Source organism: Pristiophorus japonicus, chromosome 20 (genome assembly GCF_044704955.1).
Source record: "Pristiophorus japonicus isolate sPriJap1 chromosome 20, sPriJap1.hap1, whole genome shotgun sequence".
In the NCBI taxonomy this organism is placed as follows: Eukaryota; Metazoa; Chordata; class Chondrichthyes; family Pristiophoridae; genus Pristiophorus; species Pristiophorus japonicus.
The window spans coordinates 11,747,534-11,764,316 of NC_091996.1; the positions used below are offsets into that span (position 1 = coordinate 11,747,534).

At 46.5% G+C, this 16,783-nt stretch overlaps 1 protein-coding gene across 3 annotated transcripts in view; it reads left to right on the plus strand.

Annotated features, from left to right (window-relative positions):
- Positions 1 to 16,783, plus strand: part of camsap1b (calmodulin regulated spectrin-associated protein 1b) — a 137,527-nt gene that overhangs the window by 75,941 nt on the left and 44,803 nt on the right. For 2 of the 3 annotated variants that reach the window (XM_070863751.1, XM_070863752.1), the window contains exons 3-4: positions 4,064 to 4,225; positions 8,068 to 8,148. In XM_070863751.1, coding sequence (XP_070719852.1) covers positions 4,064 to 4,225; positions 8,068 to 8,148 — 243 coding nt within the window. Of the gene's footprint in view, positions 1 to 2,711; positions 2,910 to 4,063; positions 4,226 to 8,067; positions 8,149 to 16,783 lie in introns of those variants that run through there. The other variant, XM_070863753.1, reaches the window with a different exon arrangement.

Below are 16,783 nucleotides of genomic sequence, written 5' to 3' on the forward strand. Positions count from 1 at the left end.
CACAGAAACAGCTGTCCTGTATGTAATTGTCAATTTTGCTATTTGAAAGACTTTTGGTTTAAGTGCTTTAATTGTACCACAGTCTTGGTTTAAAATATGATCAGAAAGTAATTTTGGGGGGATGTGGGTGGAAATTTGTTGTATTGATTACAATGAAGCAGTGAATATTTTAAATGTGTGTTAGCTGTTATTTGTGTACTCAAAGTTAAGCACTCCTTTTGGAAAGGGAATTGATATTGATATGTGTGCTGATGGCGACTAAGGCCAATTTGAGAGGAAGCCTCTCCTGCAGCTTTCACAGACGAAAGCAGTCTTCTGTGGTTCATAGGCTGTTGCTGTTCACATTTCTGCTGTTGCTATTTTCCCATCAAGAGATCCGCACACTGATGTTCATACCAGCTGACACTACCACGTATTGCTTGTATGATGAGTTGAGCATGGCCTTGTATCTCTTGGTGCCCACCCTGCTTCATGTTTAGGGCAAGGACCTCAAGGTGTTACACTCGAGTTCTCCCGGTGAACTGGGATAACCGGTGGTACAGTGGGAGACCATGGAAAGAAATGGGTTCCTGCTGTCAGCAACATGTTCGCCCCATAAGCTTTTATTTGCTGATTGCGTTAGATCTTCATGGATGGAGATGATGCCACTACAATAATGTAAAATTGCCTAGAGTTTGCGACTTGTGTCATAATGATCTCTGCACTTGCTCTTTTTGGGTTTAAAATTAACAGAATGTTGGAATAGGGGCCAATTTCTGAGAACTATTGGAAATACTTTGAAGTGGTTTATGAATTACATTTGTTATTTCTGTCAATGTGTCATGAACAATATTCTTGTTCTTAAAATCTAACTAGAGGTTTGATTTTCTTAGCTATTTTGCATGTCATTTATTGCTACTGTTTTCAGTTATTCCCTTCCCCAAGCCAGTTGCATATCATGAATATTTGTGCTGTAATAATAGCACTGAAACTTTATCTTTATTATCGCTCTCTGCTCTACCCCTCTGTTTCCCCCCCTCGACCCCTCTGTTTCCCCCCCTCGACCCCTCTGTTTCCCCCCCTCGACCCCTCTGTTTCCCCCCCTCGACCCCTCTGTTTCCCCCCCTCGACCCCTCTGTTTCCCCCCCTCGACCCCTCTGTTTCCCCCCCTCGACCCCTCTGTTTCCCCCCCTCGACCCCTCTGTTTCCCCCCCTCGACCCCTCTGTTTCCCCCCCTCGACCCCTCTGTTTCCCCCCCTCGACCCCTCTGTTTCCCCCCCTCGACCCCTCTGTTTCCCCCCCTCGACCCCTCTGTTTCCCCCCCTCGACCCCTCTGTTTCCCCCCCTCGACCCCTCTGTTTCCCCCCCTCGACCCCTCTGTTTCCCCCCCTCGACCCCTCTGTTTCCCCCCCTCGACCCCTCTGTTTCCCCCCCTCGACCCCTCTGTTTCCCCCCTCGACCCCTCTGTTTCCCCCCCTCGACCCCTCTGTTTCCCCCCCTCGACCCCTCTGTTTCCCCCCCTCGACCCCTCTGTTTCCCCCCCTCGACCCCTCTGTTTCCCCCCCTCGACCCCTCTGTTTCCCCCCCTCGACCCCTCTGTTTCCCCCCCTCGACCCCTCTGTTTCCCCCCCTCGACCCCTCTGTTTCCCCCCCTCGACCCCTCTGTTTCCCCCCCTCGACCCCTCTGTTTCCCCCCCTCGACCCCTCTGTTTCCCCCCCTCGACCCCTCTGTTTCCCCCCCTCGACCCCTCTGTTTCCCCCCCTCGACCCCTCTGTTTCCCCCCCTCGACCCCTCTGTTTCCCCCCCTCGACCCCTCTGTTTCCCCCCCTCGACCCCTCTGTTTCCCCCCCTCGACCCCTCTGTTTCCCCCCCTCGACCCCTCTGTTCCCCCCCCTCGACCCCTCTGTTTCCCCCCCTCGACCCCTCTGTTTCCCCCCCTCGACCCCTCTGTTTCCCCCCCTCGACCCCTCTGTTTCCCCCCCTCGACCCCTCTGTTTCCCCCCCTCGACCCCTCTGTTTCCCCCCCTCGACCCCTCTGTTTCCCCCCCTCGACCCCTCTGTTTCCCCCCCTCGACCCCTCTGTTTCCCCCCCTCGACCCCTCTGTTTCCCCCCCTCGACCCCTCTGTTTCCCCCCCCTCGACCCCTCTGTTTCCCCCCCCTCGAGCCCTCTGTTTCCCCCCCCTCGAGCCCTCTGCGCCCCCCCCCCCCCGTCTGCCCCTCCTTCTCTCTCCCCCCCCCCCTCCCCGTCTGCCTCTCTGCTGACCCTCTGCCCCCTCCCCCCCCGTCTGTCCCTCTCTCTGCCCCTTTCTGCCACCCCTCTCGAGGCCACTCTCCGCCGTCCCCCCACTCCCCCTCTCTCTTTCTCCAGCCTCCCCCCCCCTCCTCCCCACCCTTCTCTCTTTCTCCAGCCCCGCCCCCCCTCCCACACACTCTCTGTCTCTCTCTCTCTCTCTCTCTCTCTCTAGCCCCCCCCCACTCCTCTCTCTCTCCAGCCCCCCCTCGCTCTCTCCCTCTCTCCAGCCCCCCCATTCTCTACCCCCACCCCTCTCTCTCTCTCTCCAGCCCCCCTCCCTCTCTCTCTCTCTCCCTCCCTCTCCAGCCCCCCTCCCTCTCTCTCTCTCTCTCTCTCTCTCGCCTTCTATTGTAATCTGGAGATTATTTTTAAAAATAAAAATTTAAGGAACTGAGAATTTTGTACAGAGTGGCCTGTGTTCAACTACAATAATGACGTCCAGACATTGCAGTAAATGACCTTATTCAGGATGCTGTACAACACTTAACACAATTATCAAATGCTTACATTGATGCCAGTATCATTTCCCTTGCAGTTCGTCAACGTAATGAGTAGGAGATAGGAGGGAGAAGCCACTAATGATGAATGAGCCGTTCACATGTTTCAATGTTGCTGAGCATCAGCATTTCCTTGGGGTGTGTTGATGTTGAAAAAGCTAGTGCAGAGTTTTGGTCGTGCAATGCGTTTGGCAGAGACACGTAATTTAACAGTTCTAATTGATGTCATATAACTCCTTTACTCTCTTCCCAACCAACAGTCTCATTTAGTTATTTGCACTTATTGCAACGTTGTGTCATTGCTTTCAGATTGCTGTAAATTAAATGAATTTAAAAAAATAATAATTTCATTACCAAATACTTATTGCATTGTATCTTTCATGTGTAATTCATAACATCGTCCATGTGAAAGGTTGGGTGCAGAAGACAAATAGGAGTACCATGCAAACCCAAGTATAAATATAATGGTGCAAATATACATTTAAAAAACTGAGACTGCTAGAAATTTGAAACCAGAGCAGAAAATGCTGCAAATACACAACAGGCTATTAGCATCTGTAAGGAGAAAAGGCAGGTTAACATTTCATCAAATCTGGAAACTGTAAGGTAAGCAAATATTTTGGTATGGTTGGGGCAAGCAAAAGTAAAAGAGGAAGGGAAATAAATAACATACCTGTACTGAATTCGAGTTAGTGGTTGAGTGATCTGCAAACTACTTCAAGAATGGGTGATATTAAAGGTCACTTCAGTGAGGCAATGAAAATACACTAAAAGAACAAAGCCTGTGAAAATAGCCAAGATGGAGCGTTCGTTCCTCATTTTTTCAACCCTACTAAAATGCTTGTATATGTTTGTTCGAGTTCTGAGATAGGATTCATACCTAAATCACTAGCCTGTCTTTTCTCTGCATGTTGATGGACCTACTGTGGATTTCCAGCATTTTCTATGCCTATAACACTCATTTTAAGATCTGTTTTGCAATTTGTAACCATTGTTGTAAAGACTTCAGCATTTATAGCTGTTGACTTGAATAATGCGACTTGGTAAAATTCAGGAGTCCAAATCGGGAAAGTTGGGGACACTGATATCGGAACCTGTCTTGTCCAGCAGAATGTGCTGAATTTGAGCACTGAAGTTTTTAAATATATGAAGCTGTACTTGAACATTTAAAGAAAAGTAAACCCCAGACTATTTGATTTGTGTTTGCAGAGGATCCCAGCTTTATTAGTGATGCATAAAACCTAGTGGCTTTATAAAAGTATTTGACTAATCTGCTGTTTCTCCCTCTACAGAATGCTCACATGGCTTTGATTGACGCACTGATGATGGCCTACACAGTAGAGATGATCAGCATTGAAAAGGTAGTGGCCTCTGTGAAGCGTTTTTCCACATTCAGTGCCTCAAAGGAATTACCATATGATCTGGAAGATGCCATGGTGTTCTGGATAAATAAGGTAAGTGTGCAAACTCTTTGCTTCTTTATGTAGGTACCTTGTGTGTTTTACCCTCCATGTTCAGTCCCACACAATTAAACCTTGACTCAGTGGCAGCGCTCTTACCTCTGACTCAGAACGGTGTGAATTCAAGCACCACGCCAGAGACGGCACATAATCTAAGCTGTCACTTCACTGCAGCACTGAGGGAGTGCACATTGTTGATGGTGCTGTCTTTTGGATGAGACGTTAAACTGACGTCTGTCGCTTTAGGTTCTTCTGGTGTGCAGGCTAATATTTATCCCTCAATCAACACCACTAAAATGGGTAAATAAAAAAACTGCAGATGCTGGAAGTTGGAAACAAAAGCAGAAAATGCTGAAAAACACAGCAGGTTAGACAGCATCTGTGGAGAGACCAGATGCATTAGCAATGACTGGCAATTTGATGTGTTTTATTTTTCATGGCTCCTTTTTTAAAAATCAACTATTTTATTATTTGTTTCTGTAACCTTTTCTGTTCCCCGAGTTATCTTTATCTCTTTCGGTATTATAACCTGTCTGAAATCTCCTCCCCCGCAGTCGTTTTAAATCCTTTCTATCGGCCTGTGTATCCTTTCCAATAGCCCCGTTCAGGTGCAGACCATCCCAGGGATAGCGCTCTTTCCTGTCTTCGTCCTAGTGCCCGTGTTCCATGAACTGGAACCCCGCCGTTCCATACCACACTTTCATCGACGCCTTCACTTTCCTGATCTGTTTCTCACCTGTATTAATTAGCACAAGGCTTGGCTAGTAATCCGGAGATTACTGCCCTCGAGATTCTGATTTTTTTAAATGCAACTCCGAGCTCTTGATGCTCCCTTAGAACGACCTAATCCCCGTTCTTTACGTTGGTTCTGACAGCAACTATTTCAGGAACTCGGAAGGGCGGGTTGGGGAGGTGGCAGTTAAAGAAGGCTTCCCCGCCAGCACGGTATTCTGCCCTGCTGCACTCAGCCAGTTTTTCGTGCTTCCATTTCTACCTGTCGTCTTCTCCATCTCCTAAGCTTTTCACATGTTCTGTGTGTCCCTTTAATGCCTTTCACTGCTTTGATTTCACTCATCGTGCCTTCTATTGTCTCATGTTAATAGCATGCCTGCCATTTAACCATCTCCAGATTTCCACTGAGACACTTCACATCTCATTCTATTTTTCTTGTGTGTCTTTTCCCTTGTTCTCCTCCTGTTTAAATACTATTCATGTGCACTATCCTCCAGTTCTAATGAAGGTTCCTCACCTCAGACATCAGTCCACTTGTTCTCTCCATGGATGCTGCCTAACTGCTGATTACTGCCAGCATTTTATCTGGCCATTTATCGCGTATACTCATTTAAACGTATAAAATTCTTAGAGGGTTTGACAGGGTAGATGCTGAGAGGTTGTTTCCACTGGCTGGCGGGACTAGAACTAGGAGTCATAGTCTTAGGATAAGGGGTCGGCCATTTAGGACTGAGGTGAGGAGACATTTCTTCACTCAGAGTTGTGAATCTTTGGAATTCTCTACCCCATCGGGTTGTGGATGCTCAGCTGATGAGTATATTCAAGACTGAGATCGATAGATTTTTGGGCACTAAGGGAATCAAGAGATACGGGGATAGGGCAGAAAAGTGGAGTTGATGTCGAAGTTCAACCATGATCTTGCTGAACGGCGGGACAGGCTCGATGAGCCACATGGCTTACTCCTATTTCTTATGTTCTTGTCCTGTTTGAGGGAGTTTGCTGTGCACAAATCGGCTGTCACATTTGCTTACATTACAAAAGTGACTACACTTCAAGAGTTCTGCATTGGCTACCTTGCAACGTCCTGAGGGCGTGAAAGATGCTACATAAATGCAAGTTAGTTTGTTGTTTCACTTTCTTTTTTTCTGAAGATCTTAGATTCTTGTTGCCAAAGGTTTCCTTCCCCCCCTCCCCCCACTGTATCCATTAACACACACCACCTCCACCTAGTGTTCATAACCCACCCACCCTTCCATGCTACCTGAAAAAGCCTTTCAGATTGTAGTTAAAACGAGTGTTTGCAGAGCCCACTGGTTCCAGACCCCACTCTAAACAATTACTATCAGATCAGGCTGCCCTCATCCTTGCCTTTCTTGCAGCCCGATCTGCCGGTTTCGTTCTGCACTTCAGCCTCCATATATCACCTTATCCCAGCCACAGCACTACTTCCCTTCCCCTGCCCTTGCAAAGTCCTTTCTGGTTGGACTCTAAGCCCCATTTGTTTGCTGAATTGCCTATTTTACAACGCTTGTCTGACAGCACATCGCCACCATCACCTGCAGCTCAGTCTGCACTGTCTTCCAAGGTACCTTTGACCTTGAAAAACATGTGACCTAGACATTGAGCACATCAGTAAAAGATGTATGTAGCAGCCATTGGAGATGTACAAAGACAGGGAAGGAAAGAGTCGCTGAAAGAGATGGAAATAAGGGGGAGGAAGGTTGGGCAGTGGTACAATAGGCTAAAAAGGCTGAAAGACTAAGACTGAGCAACACTTCAAAAGGATTAGAGAATGGGAAAAGAGTAGAAAGGCTGGAAGACAAATCATTTCTGTGCATGCAAATACTATGAAAAACCATAGTATAATAAATTGTACATTATTAGGAAAAGTGCTCCTGGTAAAAATAGTATATTGGCAACTAGCTGGGCACTGGCTGAGCAGGTCGCGAGGGGCCAGAAATTGCGGTCGGAGGCTTCCCACGGGCGGATGTCTCCAACCAAAATTTTATTTACGAAAGTACCTGGTGGTCCCGGAGGAACGAATTCTTTGGCTCTGAGGCCGAGATGCGCAAACCAGCACAAAGGCCCACACATCCCGGGAGCATATGCGCATCCTGGGATCACATGGGCCGGATCACGAATGAACATGGAGTATTCTCATTGCTGGTAATTGTGAGTTCTGTTTGTTCGGACCTCCGTTTGTACAGACCTCTGATTGCTATCAACGAGAATACCCCCAGAAACACAAAACATAAATTAAAAACAAAGTTTACGTATTTAAAATTAATTGACATTGAATTAAATTAAATGGTTTAGAATTTTTTTTAAATTGAATGTTAATTTGAATAGGATTAAAAATAAACTTGCCTTAATGGACAAGGTTTTTAATATAAAAATTAGTGCTAAAATTTAATTTTATCGATCTTTTAAAACTCACGCTGGTGTAGGCGTAAGGGTTTTAAGAACATTCGTTGGGCAAATAGTCCAAATTTCCGCCTGTGAAGGCCCTTCTTCCGGGGAGGTGCGCGATCTGTCAAAAGAAGTTTTGCGAGCCTAAACCCGGAACTTGCGAGGCCGCTTCGGGCGCATGCACACATCGTATGCACCCAGAGAGGTCACAATTTACAGCCCAATATAATATCTAAAAATATCAAATGATGGAGGATAAAGTTTGTTACATCACTCAGCCTTAAACAGTTTAATTCAGATGCATTATTTACAAATGTCCAGCATAGTTTTACTGTATAATCCCTTTCCGTTCCCACATGTAATTCCCCATTCTACTTCAGAGCGACCTTTGTGAATAATTAGGCTGCATTTCTTGCTGAGCCAAGTCCAAAGATTTGCTTTTGATTATATTTTATGTACAAAATACATTTTTTTTTTTTAAATGCTTGTCTATTATTGCATGCTGGAAATTTAAAAAAAGACTTCACTCGGTTTTTTAAAAAGTTTTAACTTCTCCACCGATGCTGGGTTTGTATGTTCGATAATACAACACATGTTTTCTTATCTCACTGCCCCACCCCTCCATAACGCTTTTCCTTAGACCTATCCAATTCCACTTTTAAGATAAAAATCTTTGCTCTCTTTTGCCGTTTCAGGTGAACTTAAAAATGAGGGAGATTACAGAAAAGGAACTTAAACTTAAACAACAGATTGTCGAGAGTCCAAGTCACCAAAAGGTAAGTGTAATGGGTTTATCAAGTTGTTCTAAATCATAGGTCCTGTTTTATTGCTGTTTACTACTACCTGATTAGTCTCTGAAATGGCTTTCCTCAAATTTTACTTCTAGTAATTTATTAAATTATATGATAGTCAAGCAATCAACAACTTCATAAACTTGTTGAATGATTAATACATATCACTCTTCATGTATCATTTAATGTTTAATAAAAGCAAGATGCTTGGATGTGGTTTAAAAAGTGTATAGTTTATCAGTTGAAATATTTGTAGATGAAGTCTTCAACACATAGCCACTTGGGTTTATCCCTGAGCCTGCACAGTTGGCAGATTTAATAATAACTACCAAAAAAAAAGCTCCGTTGCCATTAATTTCCTCCTATATATTGGAGCTCTACAGTTCTTTTACTTTTAACTTGACATTGCACTGATCAATCCATGTGCTGCCTGTGCCAATATTTCAATGGGGACGGGGATTGTTTGATACAGGTCCTATTAAATTCTGCTATCCACCACTTGTCTAAAAAGGTTCATTCATGATTCAAAAGTGCATGTTAGTTCAGATATTTAAATGTACAATGACACCTTGATCACCTGTGGGGATTTAGAGCTCTGGATCTTAGGCGCCCAGTGATGTCTTATTACAAATTGACCATTTGGTGTATTTCATTTTTTGTGCCCCCTGTACATAATCAATAGAGTTCATATTTACTCAGCAGTGAAGGATTGTATACTCCTTCGTTGAAACTGAGTCATAATACAAACAGTAACTCTGGTTTGGTCCAACTCTTCCGATATTAATTCTGAACAGAATCTTAATCGTCTTATTTGAGGCCAGTGATGTAACTTTCCTTTTAAAACTAATTTGCACAACTTTGGTGTTGTGGTTTAAACACTATAGTCTCGTATCAAAAGGCAGGGCACATGAAGTCAGGTAATTATTGGGCCACTCATCCCCCCCCTTCTCTTTCCAAGTAAAAATATCCCTACATACTACAATGGTTGTTTTTAAGGAGTTATTTCTCTATTTTCGGTCAAGAATGAGACAAATTAACGATAGGCTTCCAACATCTTGGTGAAAGCGTACAGAAAGCATACCATAAAGTTGTTCAAAGTTCAGACTGATCTTCAGTGGCATCATCACCTGACTATACTTCCACTCGAAACGCCCAGCAAGCAGATATACAATGAAGAGATCAATCTAAAATGGCACAATACAACTGGTGATCTCTTGAAACTTATGAAAAATACTTTGTGGTCCTCCATTAAAGATGGATTGCACACCATAACACCAGACATCAAAAAATTACATTGTTCCTCTAAGCCTACCAGTTCAATAATTGAATAGCAATATTGGATTTGAAGGAAGGCTGCTTTCAATCTAGTCATCCCACTTCCCTTGTCCACTTTGCAGTGAGTGTCACTTAATATGAAGCCCTTTTGTTTTGCATGCCCATCAATTCTAGGCTTTTTACTGAGGACATCTCCATCATCTGAAACTGTCAATGTCTTCACATTTTTACAGTTCTGTAATCATTGCATTTTATTCTTCCAAATGTTCAGAGGCTTATGAAAGTAAATTTTGAACAAAGGAAAGTAAGTGGCGATGAAATGGGGAAAATGGCAGCGGAGAAAGTTTGAAGTTGAAGCAGAGTTTAACAGGCAGCTATGTTTCTGTGGTTTGGGAAGATTGGGTGGCATTGGAGCATGGAGTGCTAATTTCATGGGGTCAGGTGGTGAGATTGAGAGGTTGTGATGGGCAAAGCAGACTGAGCTTGGCACTTGGGAGCAGAGAAAGTACAGATAGGTTGGGTAACGGAGGAATGTGACTCATTGGGGTCGGGTTTCGGGCCGCGCCTAGAATGGCGCAGCCCTGCGAGCCACGCCTGATTTCCGGCGAAAACTTACCTCGGTATTCTCCACTCCCTCCGGTTGATCCAGGCCCTCGGCGCAGCACAGCACAAGCTGTGGGGGGCGGAGCCAGGTCCCGGTGCTGAAAACCGTGCCGGGACCTCTGCACATGCGCGCTACATTGTGCGCGCATGTGCTGTAGCTCCAGGCGCCTGAAACTGTGGGAGGGGCCCGAAGCACGCCGCCATGAGCCCTGGCCGAATGGGCTTACTGGGGCGGCGAAGATCAGACTGCACCTCCCTCCTCAAGCTCTGGCTCCGCCCCCTCCCCCTCCCCGGTCAGCTCCCGCTCCGCTGCCTGCCGCTCTCTCTCTCTTCCCCACCCCCCGCCCGCCCCTTTCAGGTCCAGTCCGCTCCCTCTCCACGTGTTCGGCGGGTCCCGCCCGTCCGGCATCTTGCTGGGGGCGGGCCCCGCCCGAAGTCTTCGGCCCGGCTTCTTCTCGTCGGCCGGGCCCGTTCAGCCTCTTCCCCCCTCCCCCCCTCCCTCGGCCCCCTTCCCTCGGCCCCCCTCCCTCGGACCCCTCTTCCCCCCCCTCCCTCTCCCTCCCTCTTCCCCCCCCCCCTCACTCTCCTCCCCCCCCCCCCTCTCCTTCCCCCCCCCACTCTCCTTCTCCCCCCCCCCCCTCTCCTTCCCCCCCCCACTCTCCTTCCCCCCCCCACTCTCCTTCCCCCCCCCCACTCTCCTTCCCCCCCCCCACTCTCCTTCCCCCCCCCCACTCTCCTTCCCCCCCCCCCACTCTCCTTCCCCCCCCCCACTCTCCTTCCCCCCCCCCACTCTCCTTCCCCCCCCCCCACTCTCCTTCCCCCCCCCCCACTCTCCTTCCCCCCCCCCCACTCTCCTTCCCCCCCCCCCACTCTCCTTCCCCCCCCCCCACTCTCCCTTCCCCCCCCCCCACTCTCCTTCCCCCCCCCCCACTCTCCTTCCCCCCCCCCTCTCCTTCCCCCCCCCCCACTCTCCTTCCCCCCCCCCCCCCACTCTCCTTCCCCCCCCCCCCACTCTCCTTCCCCCCCCCCACTCTCCTTCCCCCCCCACTCTCCTTCCCCCCCCCACTCTCCTTCCCCCCCCCCACTCTCCTTCCCCCCCCCACTCTCCTTCCCCCCCCCCGCTCTCCTTCCCCCCCCCCCGCTCTCCTCCCCCCCCCCGCTCTCCTCCCCCCCCCCGCTCTCCTCCCCCCCCCCCTCTCCTCCCCCCCCCCCCGCTCTCCTTCCCCCCCCCCGCTCTCCTCCCCCCCCCCCTCTCCCCCCCCCCCCTCCCCCTCCCCCCCCCCCCCCCTCTCCTCCCCCCCCCCCCCCTCTCCTCCCCCCCCCCCGCTCTCCTCCCCCCCCCCGCTCTCCTTTCCCCCCCCCTTCCTTCTTCCCCCCCCCACTCTCCTTCCCCCCCCCCCCACTCTCCTTCCCCCCCCCCACTCTCCTTCCCCCCCCCACTCTCCTTCCCCCCCCCCCGCTCTCCTCCCCCCCCCGCTCTCCTCCCCCCCCCGCTCTCCTCCCCCCCCCCGCTCTCCTCCCCCCCCCCCGCTCTCCTCCCCCCCCCCCCCGCTCTCCTCCCCCCCCCCCCCGCTCTCCTCCCCCCCCCCCCCCGCTCTCCTTCCCCTCCCCCCCCCCCCGCTCTCCTTCCCCTCCCCCCCCCCCCCGCTCTCCTTCCCCTCCCCCCCCCCCCGCTCTCCTTCCCCTCCCCCCCCCCCGCTCTCCTTCCCCTCCCCCCCCCGCTCTCCTTCCCCCCCCCCCCCCCCCGCTCTCCTTCCCCCCCCCAGCTCTCCTTCCCCCCCAGCTCTCTTCCCCCCCCGCCCGCTCTCTTTCCCCCCCGCCCCCCGAGATTTGCAATTTCTAAGATGCTCCATTCTAAACTAGTTGCTCCAAAAAAAAGGAGCAATTCGGCCGAAACTTGACCCCATTGTGTGATGGAGTCGTGAGCTTGGAAGCCTGTGAGGAGGAGGAGAGTAAGGTTACAAAGATACCATAGGAGAAATGAAACTTTAATAAAGAGCATTAGAAATGGAGAAACGTGCACATTATATATATAACGAAAAATTCTAATGTATTGTAAAAGGAAGAGACTGGTAGGAGTAGGTTTAAACATATTTGCACTGGCTCAGAGTTTAATGAGATTTATAAATGATTTGATCATGGTTTCTTTGGTTTACAGTGTGGATTGTGTACATGTATGGAGCACTAATGTTCTATGCAGTGATGAGCTGCTGTGTTGTGGCTGAACTGTATAATATTCAAGTGCTTTTTTTGTTTCTGGTTAAGGTGGCTCGAGATTGTCTGCTAATTGAAAGCAATGCTGCAAACCAGAATCAACCTGTTTGAGGCTAGGTGTACCCATAACATTGTCATTTGGAGCAGTTTAAGAGGAAAGTTAAGACCTAAAATGATGATTCATCATGGGAGCAAAAGTATTGTATGAAAATGTATATCTGCAAATAGCTGGATTTTTTTTAAGACATCGGGGAATATTTTATACAGTTTTAATCCTCCCATATTGCTTAATCTTTTATTTTTTAGTAATACACGAGTGGGCTGTGACTGGAGCCGGAATCTACAAGTTGATGAAAGATAGCTTGTGCAACCGGAGTTTGCGAAGCAAAAATATTTACAGCACAGTCGGAGGCCACTTGGCCTGTCGGTACGGGCTCGACGGGCCGAATGGCCTCCTACTATACTGTAACGGTTCTATAAAGCCTTGGGGTGAAGAAAAGGAGCCGGTAAAATCAAATTAGAAAAGACCGGAGATGCTGGGGCAGGCAAAGTAAGTCTAAGATTAAAAGGGCAGGCTGGTGCTGGGGTCCAGCAATAATATCAGGCAGGCTAAAATAGAACCAAGCGATGAGCCCAAGGGCTTTGGGGGTGGGGAGGGGGGCTGCAGGCGGAGGGCAGGTTAGAGGCAGCAATAAAAAGCAGTAACAACATTTATATCAGTGCAAAAAATAGATTACCAAGTTTTCGAGAGGGATCTAGGGACAAAAGGCATTGGTGCAAGCAGGCAGAATAAACTGAAAGGATTGATTGGGCTGGAAGCAGCGGAATAAAGGAATCTAATACGAAGAGGCAAAATATTTGTGTGAACGAGCCATGTATAGTACAACGTTTTTTTTAATGGAAAAGAGCAGTGATGTACAGAAATGTTAAAATTATTTGAAACACAAATGGAGAAACTTGCAGATGACTTCCAAAGTGCATAAGCAACGGCATCTGTTTCCGAGGTGTGGCTAGTACAGCCTCGGCAGCTGGGCGACTGGAGTAGGGGCCGTTATGATGCCACTTAGTGCCAGTAGGCCCAAAACAACAACATGACCGGTAACTTTATATATGGAACTGTTATTATGAATGCTTACATGGGCAGTGCTCTATTGTAACAAAAAGCACGACTCAAAATCATGACACAGGAAGTCAGATTTGTGGACAGGAAGTGCATGCCATATACAAGATTTTTAATAAAGAACTTAAACAGAAGGTTCGGTTCCTGATCAATTTCCTAAATTCTCATCCGAACTCTTCTTGGTGCCCGATGCAAATTGGAGTTTGTTCTTGTACCAGAATGGAAACCTTTTTTTACACAAAAATCTGTTATTGACGATGCTTTCTGTGACTGCTATTCAAAAGAATGTACCAGTATCAGGTCCCAAACTGACCCAATGGGGAAACAATAGAGCCTTGCATGTAACAATGTGTTAATTTTTTTTAAATTTAGCTACGATGAGGCTTTCCTTCTGATCAGGTTTGTTATTTTAAGTGAATTACTGAGATCTAATGCTGGATCTTCACCAGGTCTCGACTCACAGCAGCCCTTTTGCTTAAATGGTGAGCAGCAGGGCTACTGGGAACATAGTTCTGTTTCTGTGCCTAGCCTCAGAAATGCAATAAGAAAGTCAGTGTAGTATGTTACACTTTTTTTTCCATACACATACTTAAGATATTACAGTGGCCTTAATCTTATCCTTGAGTATTTTAAACTTGAAATAATGTTAACCTCCCCTTAAGGAGTTTTAGAACTGATTTCTGCCCAAGATCTTATCTGATTTAAAAAAATCTGAGATATCTTGCCAGGTTTATTTCTTCACTTTCATAAGTTTAATTTAATTATAGAGTGTGTTTTCTAGATGCAGAACATTGAGTTTTTCAGTAGTGATAAAATTACTCCATTTTCAAGGTTACTGCATATTCTATAAATAGCATGATTTTGCATCTTATGCCAAGAGCAGTTCATTTTTTACAGGAGTTACTAAATGGATTCTGTTCTCGATCAAAAATGGCCTGTTCAACAGTAACACGTATTCTGCACCAGTTATTGTATTTGACATTAACGTTTCTGAAAAACTCCACAATGCGACCATGTGGTTGTCTCTAACTTCTGTAAACCCTGCAGCTGAGGAATTTATATGCCACAAGTAGCTGAATTGATCCTGGGCACCATAACTATTAACTTTTAAATATTATGTTTGGCTCCTTCCAATTTTGTTTTATTTTAAGACCCATTGTCTAACAGTGTGGTGCTTTAAGCCTAGCAAATGTGTCTTGCAAACCCAACAGGAGGTGAAAAAAAATTCTTCTTGTATTCATGTTTAATCTTCCTTTCCACCCCTCTTTTGAGGTAACTTATTTTATCAGTGATATCACGCCCTTTGGTATTCTAATAAGAGTTACTATTGTGATGCTACTTTTGTTGGCGCTGAATTCCACACAGGTGCCCTTGTCTTGTCACTTGAATTAAATTACCTGCAGGGATAAACTCAAATTCATGTGTTGAAGACCCTCCTCAAAGGACTTAGGATGATATATTTACAATCTGGTTAGCAGGCTTTTATTTTGAGTAATCATTCATTCTCTGTACCTTTTGCAGGCTTAATGAAAGATTTGTATGGTCACAGTATGGGACAGGCTACTTGCCCATGTGTCCACATTAGAATGCATGTAGGGAAGCTGGCTGCCCTGCGGGTGCTCTAACCCATATTTGATCATATGATGAAAATAAAATGGCTGTTGCCGCATTTAAGTTCCATTCTAAGTGGAATTGCATCTTAATTTGGGGAACAAATTTACGATCAGCATATTGTATTCCAAGCTGGCATGGCTTTGGAGTCTACCTGGTAAAAATTTTTTAAACGCTGGAAATCTGAGGAAGAAAAGTGCTGGAAATACAAAGCCGGTCAGTCAGCATCGGTAAAAGGAGAAGGCAGACTATGACAATTCAGCTGTGTATCCTTCGTCAGTCTTGATATGTCATAGCCTGTTTTCTATTGTTTTTTGTGGACTACCTGGGACTACCTGATTTTCACTACGCCATATAGTTTACCTGTACCAAACTGAAATGGTTGTCCGGAATGACCACTTGCTCCACCTCCCCCAGCTGCTCGGGGACGGGGAGGTTGGTTTGTAGCATCGCCACCCTCTCTGGGTGAGATCTGCAAACTGAACAGCATTTAGTGCTTCGTGACTGTTTGTTTTTGTTGGACACTTTGCTTTCCCATTTATATTTACTTTTTCCAGTAATTTGTAACTTTCTAATGATTTTTAAATTTCTTTTTAAGACACTTTTTCTGGTGTTTTGCAACCATGTGAAAACAGTGTTGCTCCTAAATCAGAAGGAAAATAACATTCTCAAAATGTATTGACTCCTTCCCCACTTTTGGGTGGATATATGTTCGAAGTAGCACCACAGTTGGGAATAGTGTGAATATTAAAGAATTGACCAAACTTGCAAAATTGAAAGGGGATGGGAAATAACTTAAAATGCCAAATGCTGCTGTGAACTTTGCTGGCGAGAGGTTTCTTCGTGACTAGGTGCAGCTCTTCCTCTGATTTTACCACCTCTCTTATATGGAGTGGCACCTAGCCTCTGTTCAGTACTGCTCCACAACAGCATAAGAGGATGGAGAAAATGAGCCTGCGCCCTTCCACTTTGTGTGGCTTCCTTTGCCACTTTGGTATATTTCTAAGCATAGTATTATGTGCATGTAACACAGAAAGGTACAGCAAGGATGAATATAATCATGATATCACTGATGGAAGATCTTCCATTTGTTGCACCTGCATGAGCTCAAGTTTTTGAATATTGTTTAAATCAAGAATTGCATAAGGAATTAATGAATTTGCATAATTAAGTGATAACACCAACCAAAAGGGAAATGACAGTTCAGGCAAAACAGTGTTGCTCAAAATTTGATATAGCAGTCTTTTATACTTGGTGTGGATGGGTTTTAGTTCAGCATTTGTCTCAAATGTTCTTGCCATTTTCCACATTGCTTATGATTTTAATTAAGAATGACGCTCTAATTTGGTCACTGTAAGCTTTTACATTAAGTTTGGATTTAAAACAATTAAAGGCATTACATGCCCATTATGTGGTACATGAGGTCAGACTGGATTTATGTTGGATCTTCAGAACACTGTCTTTTCTTTCTCTCTTCCTCCCCACCCCACCCTCCACCCCCTCAACCAAAAATGTTCTCCTAAAACTTAGCAGTACAATAGCACAATTAAGCAAAGTCTGTTGAATATGATCATTGTCAACCAATTCACTTTTTTAATATAAAAGAAACATAATTCTATAAAAACAGAATTTAATATTGTGGCCCAATCAGACTGTCTAGAATGGAGTGTTTTATATTTGTTTATCTCTGGTCTGTGTAATGCTCTAACAAGCTTTGCTCCTTGCCCTTTTGGTACTTGATTTCTCTCTCCCTGCTTTTTGGGCAGTCTCCTTCAAAGTGGTATTGGAAACTGGTGC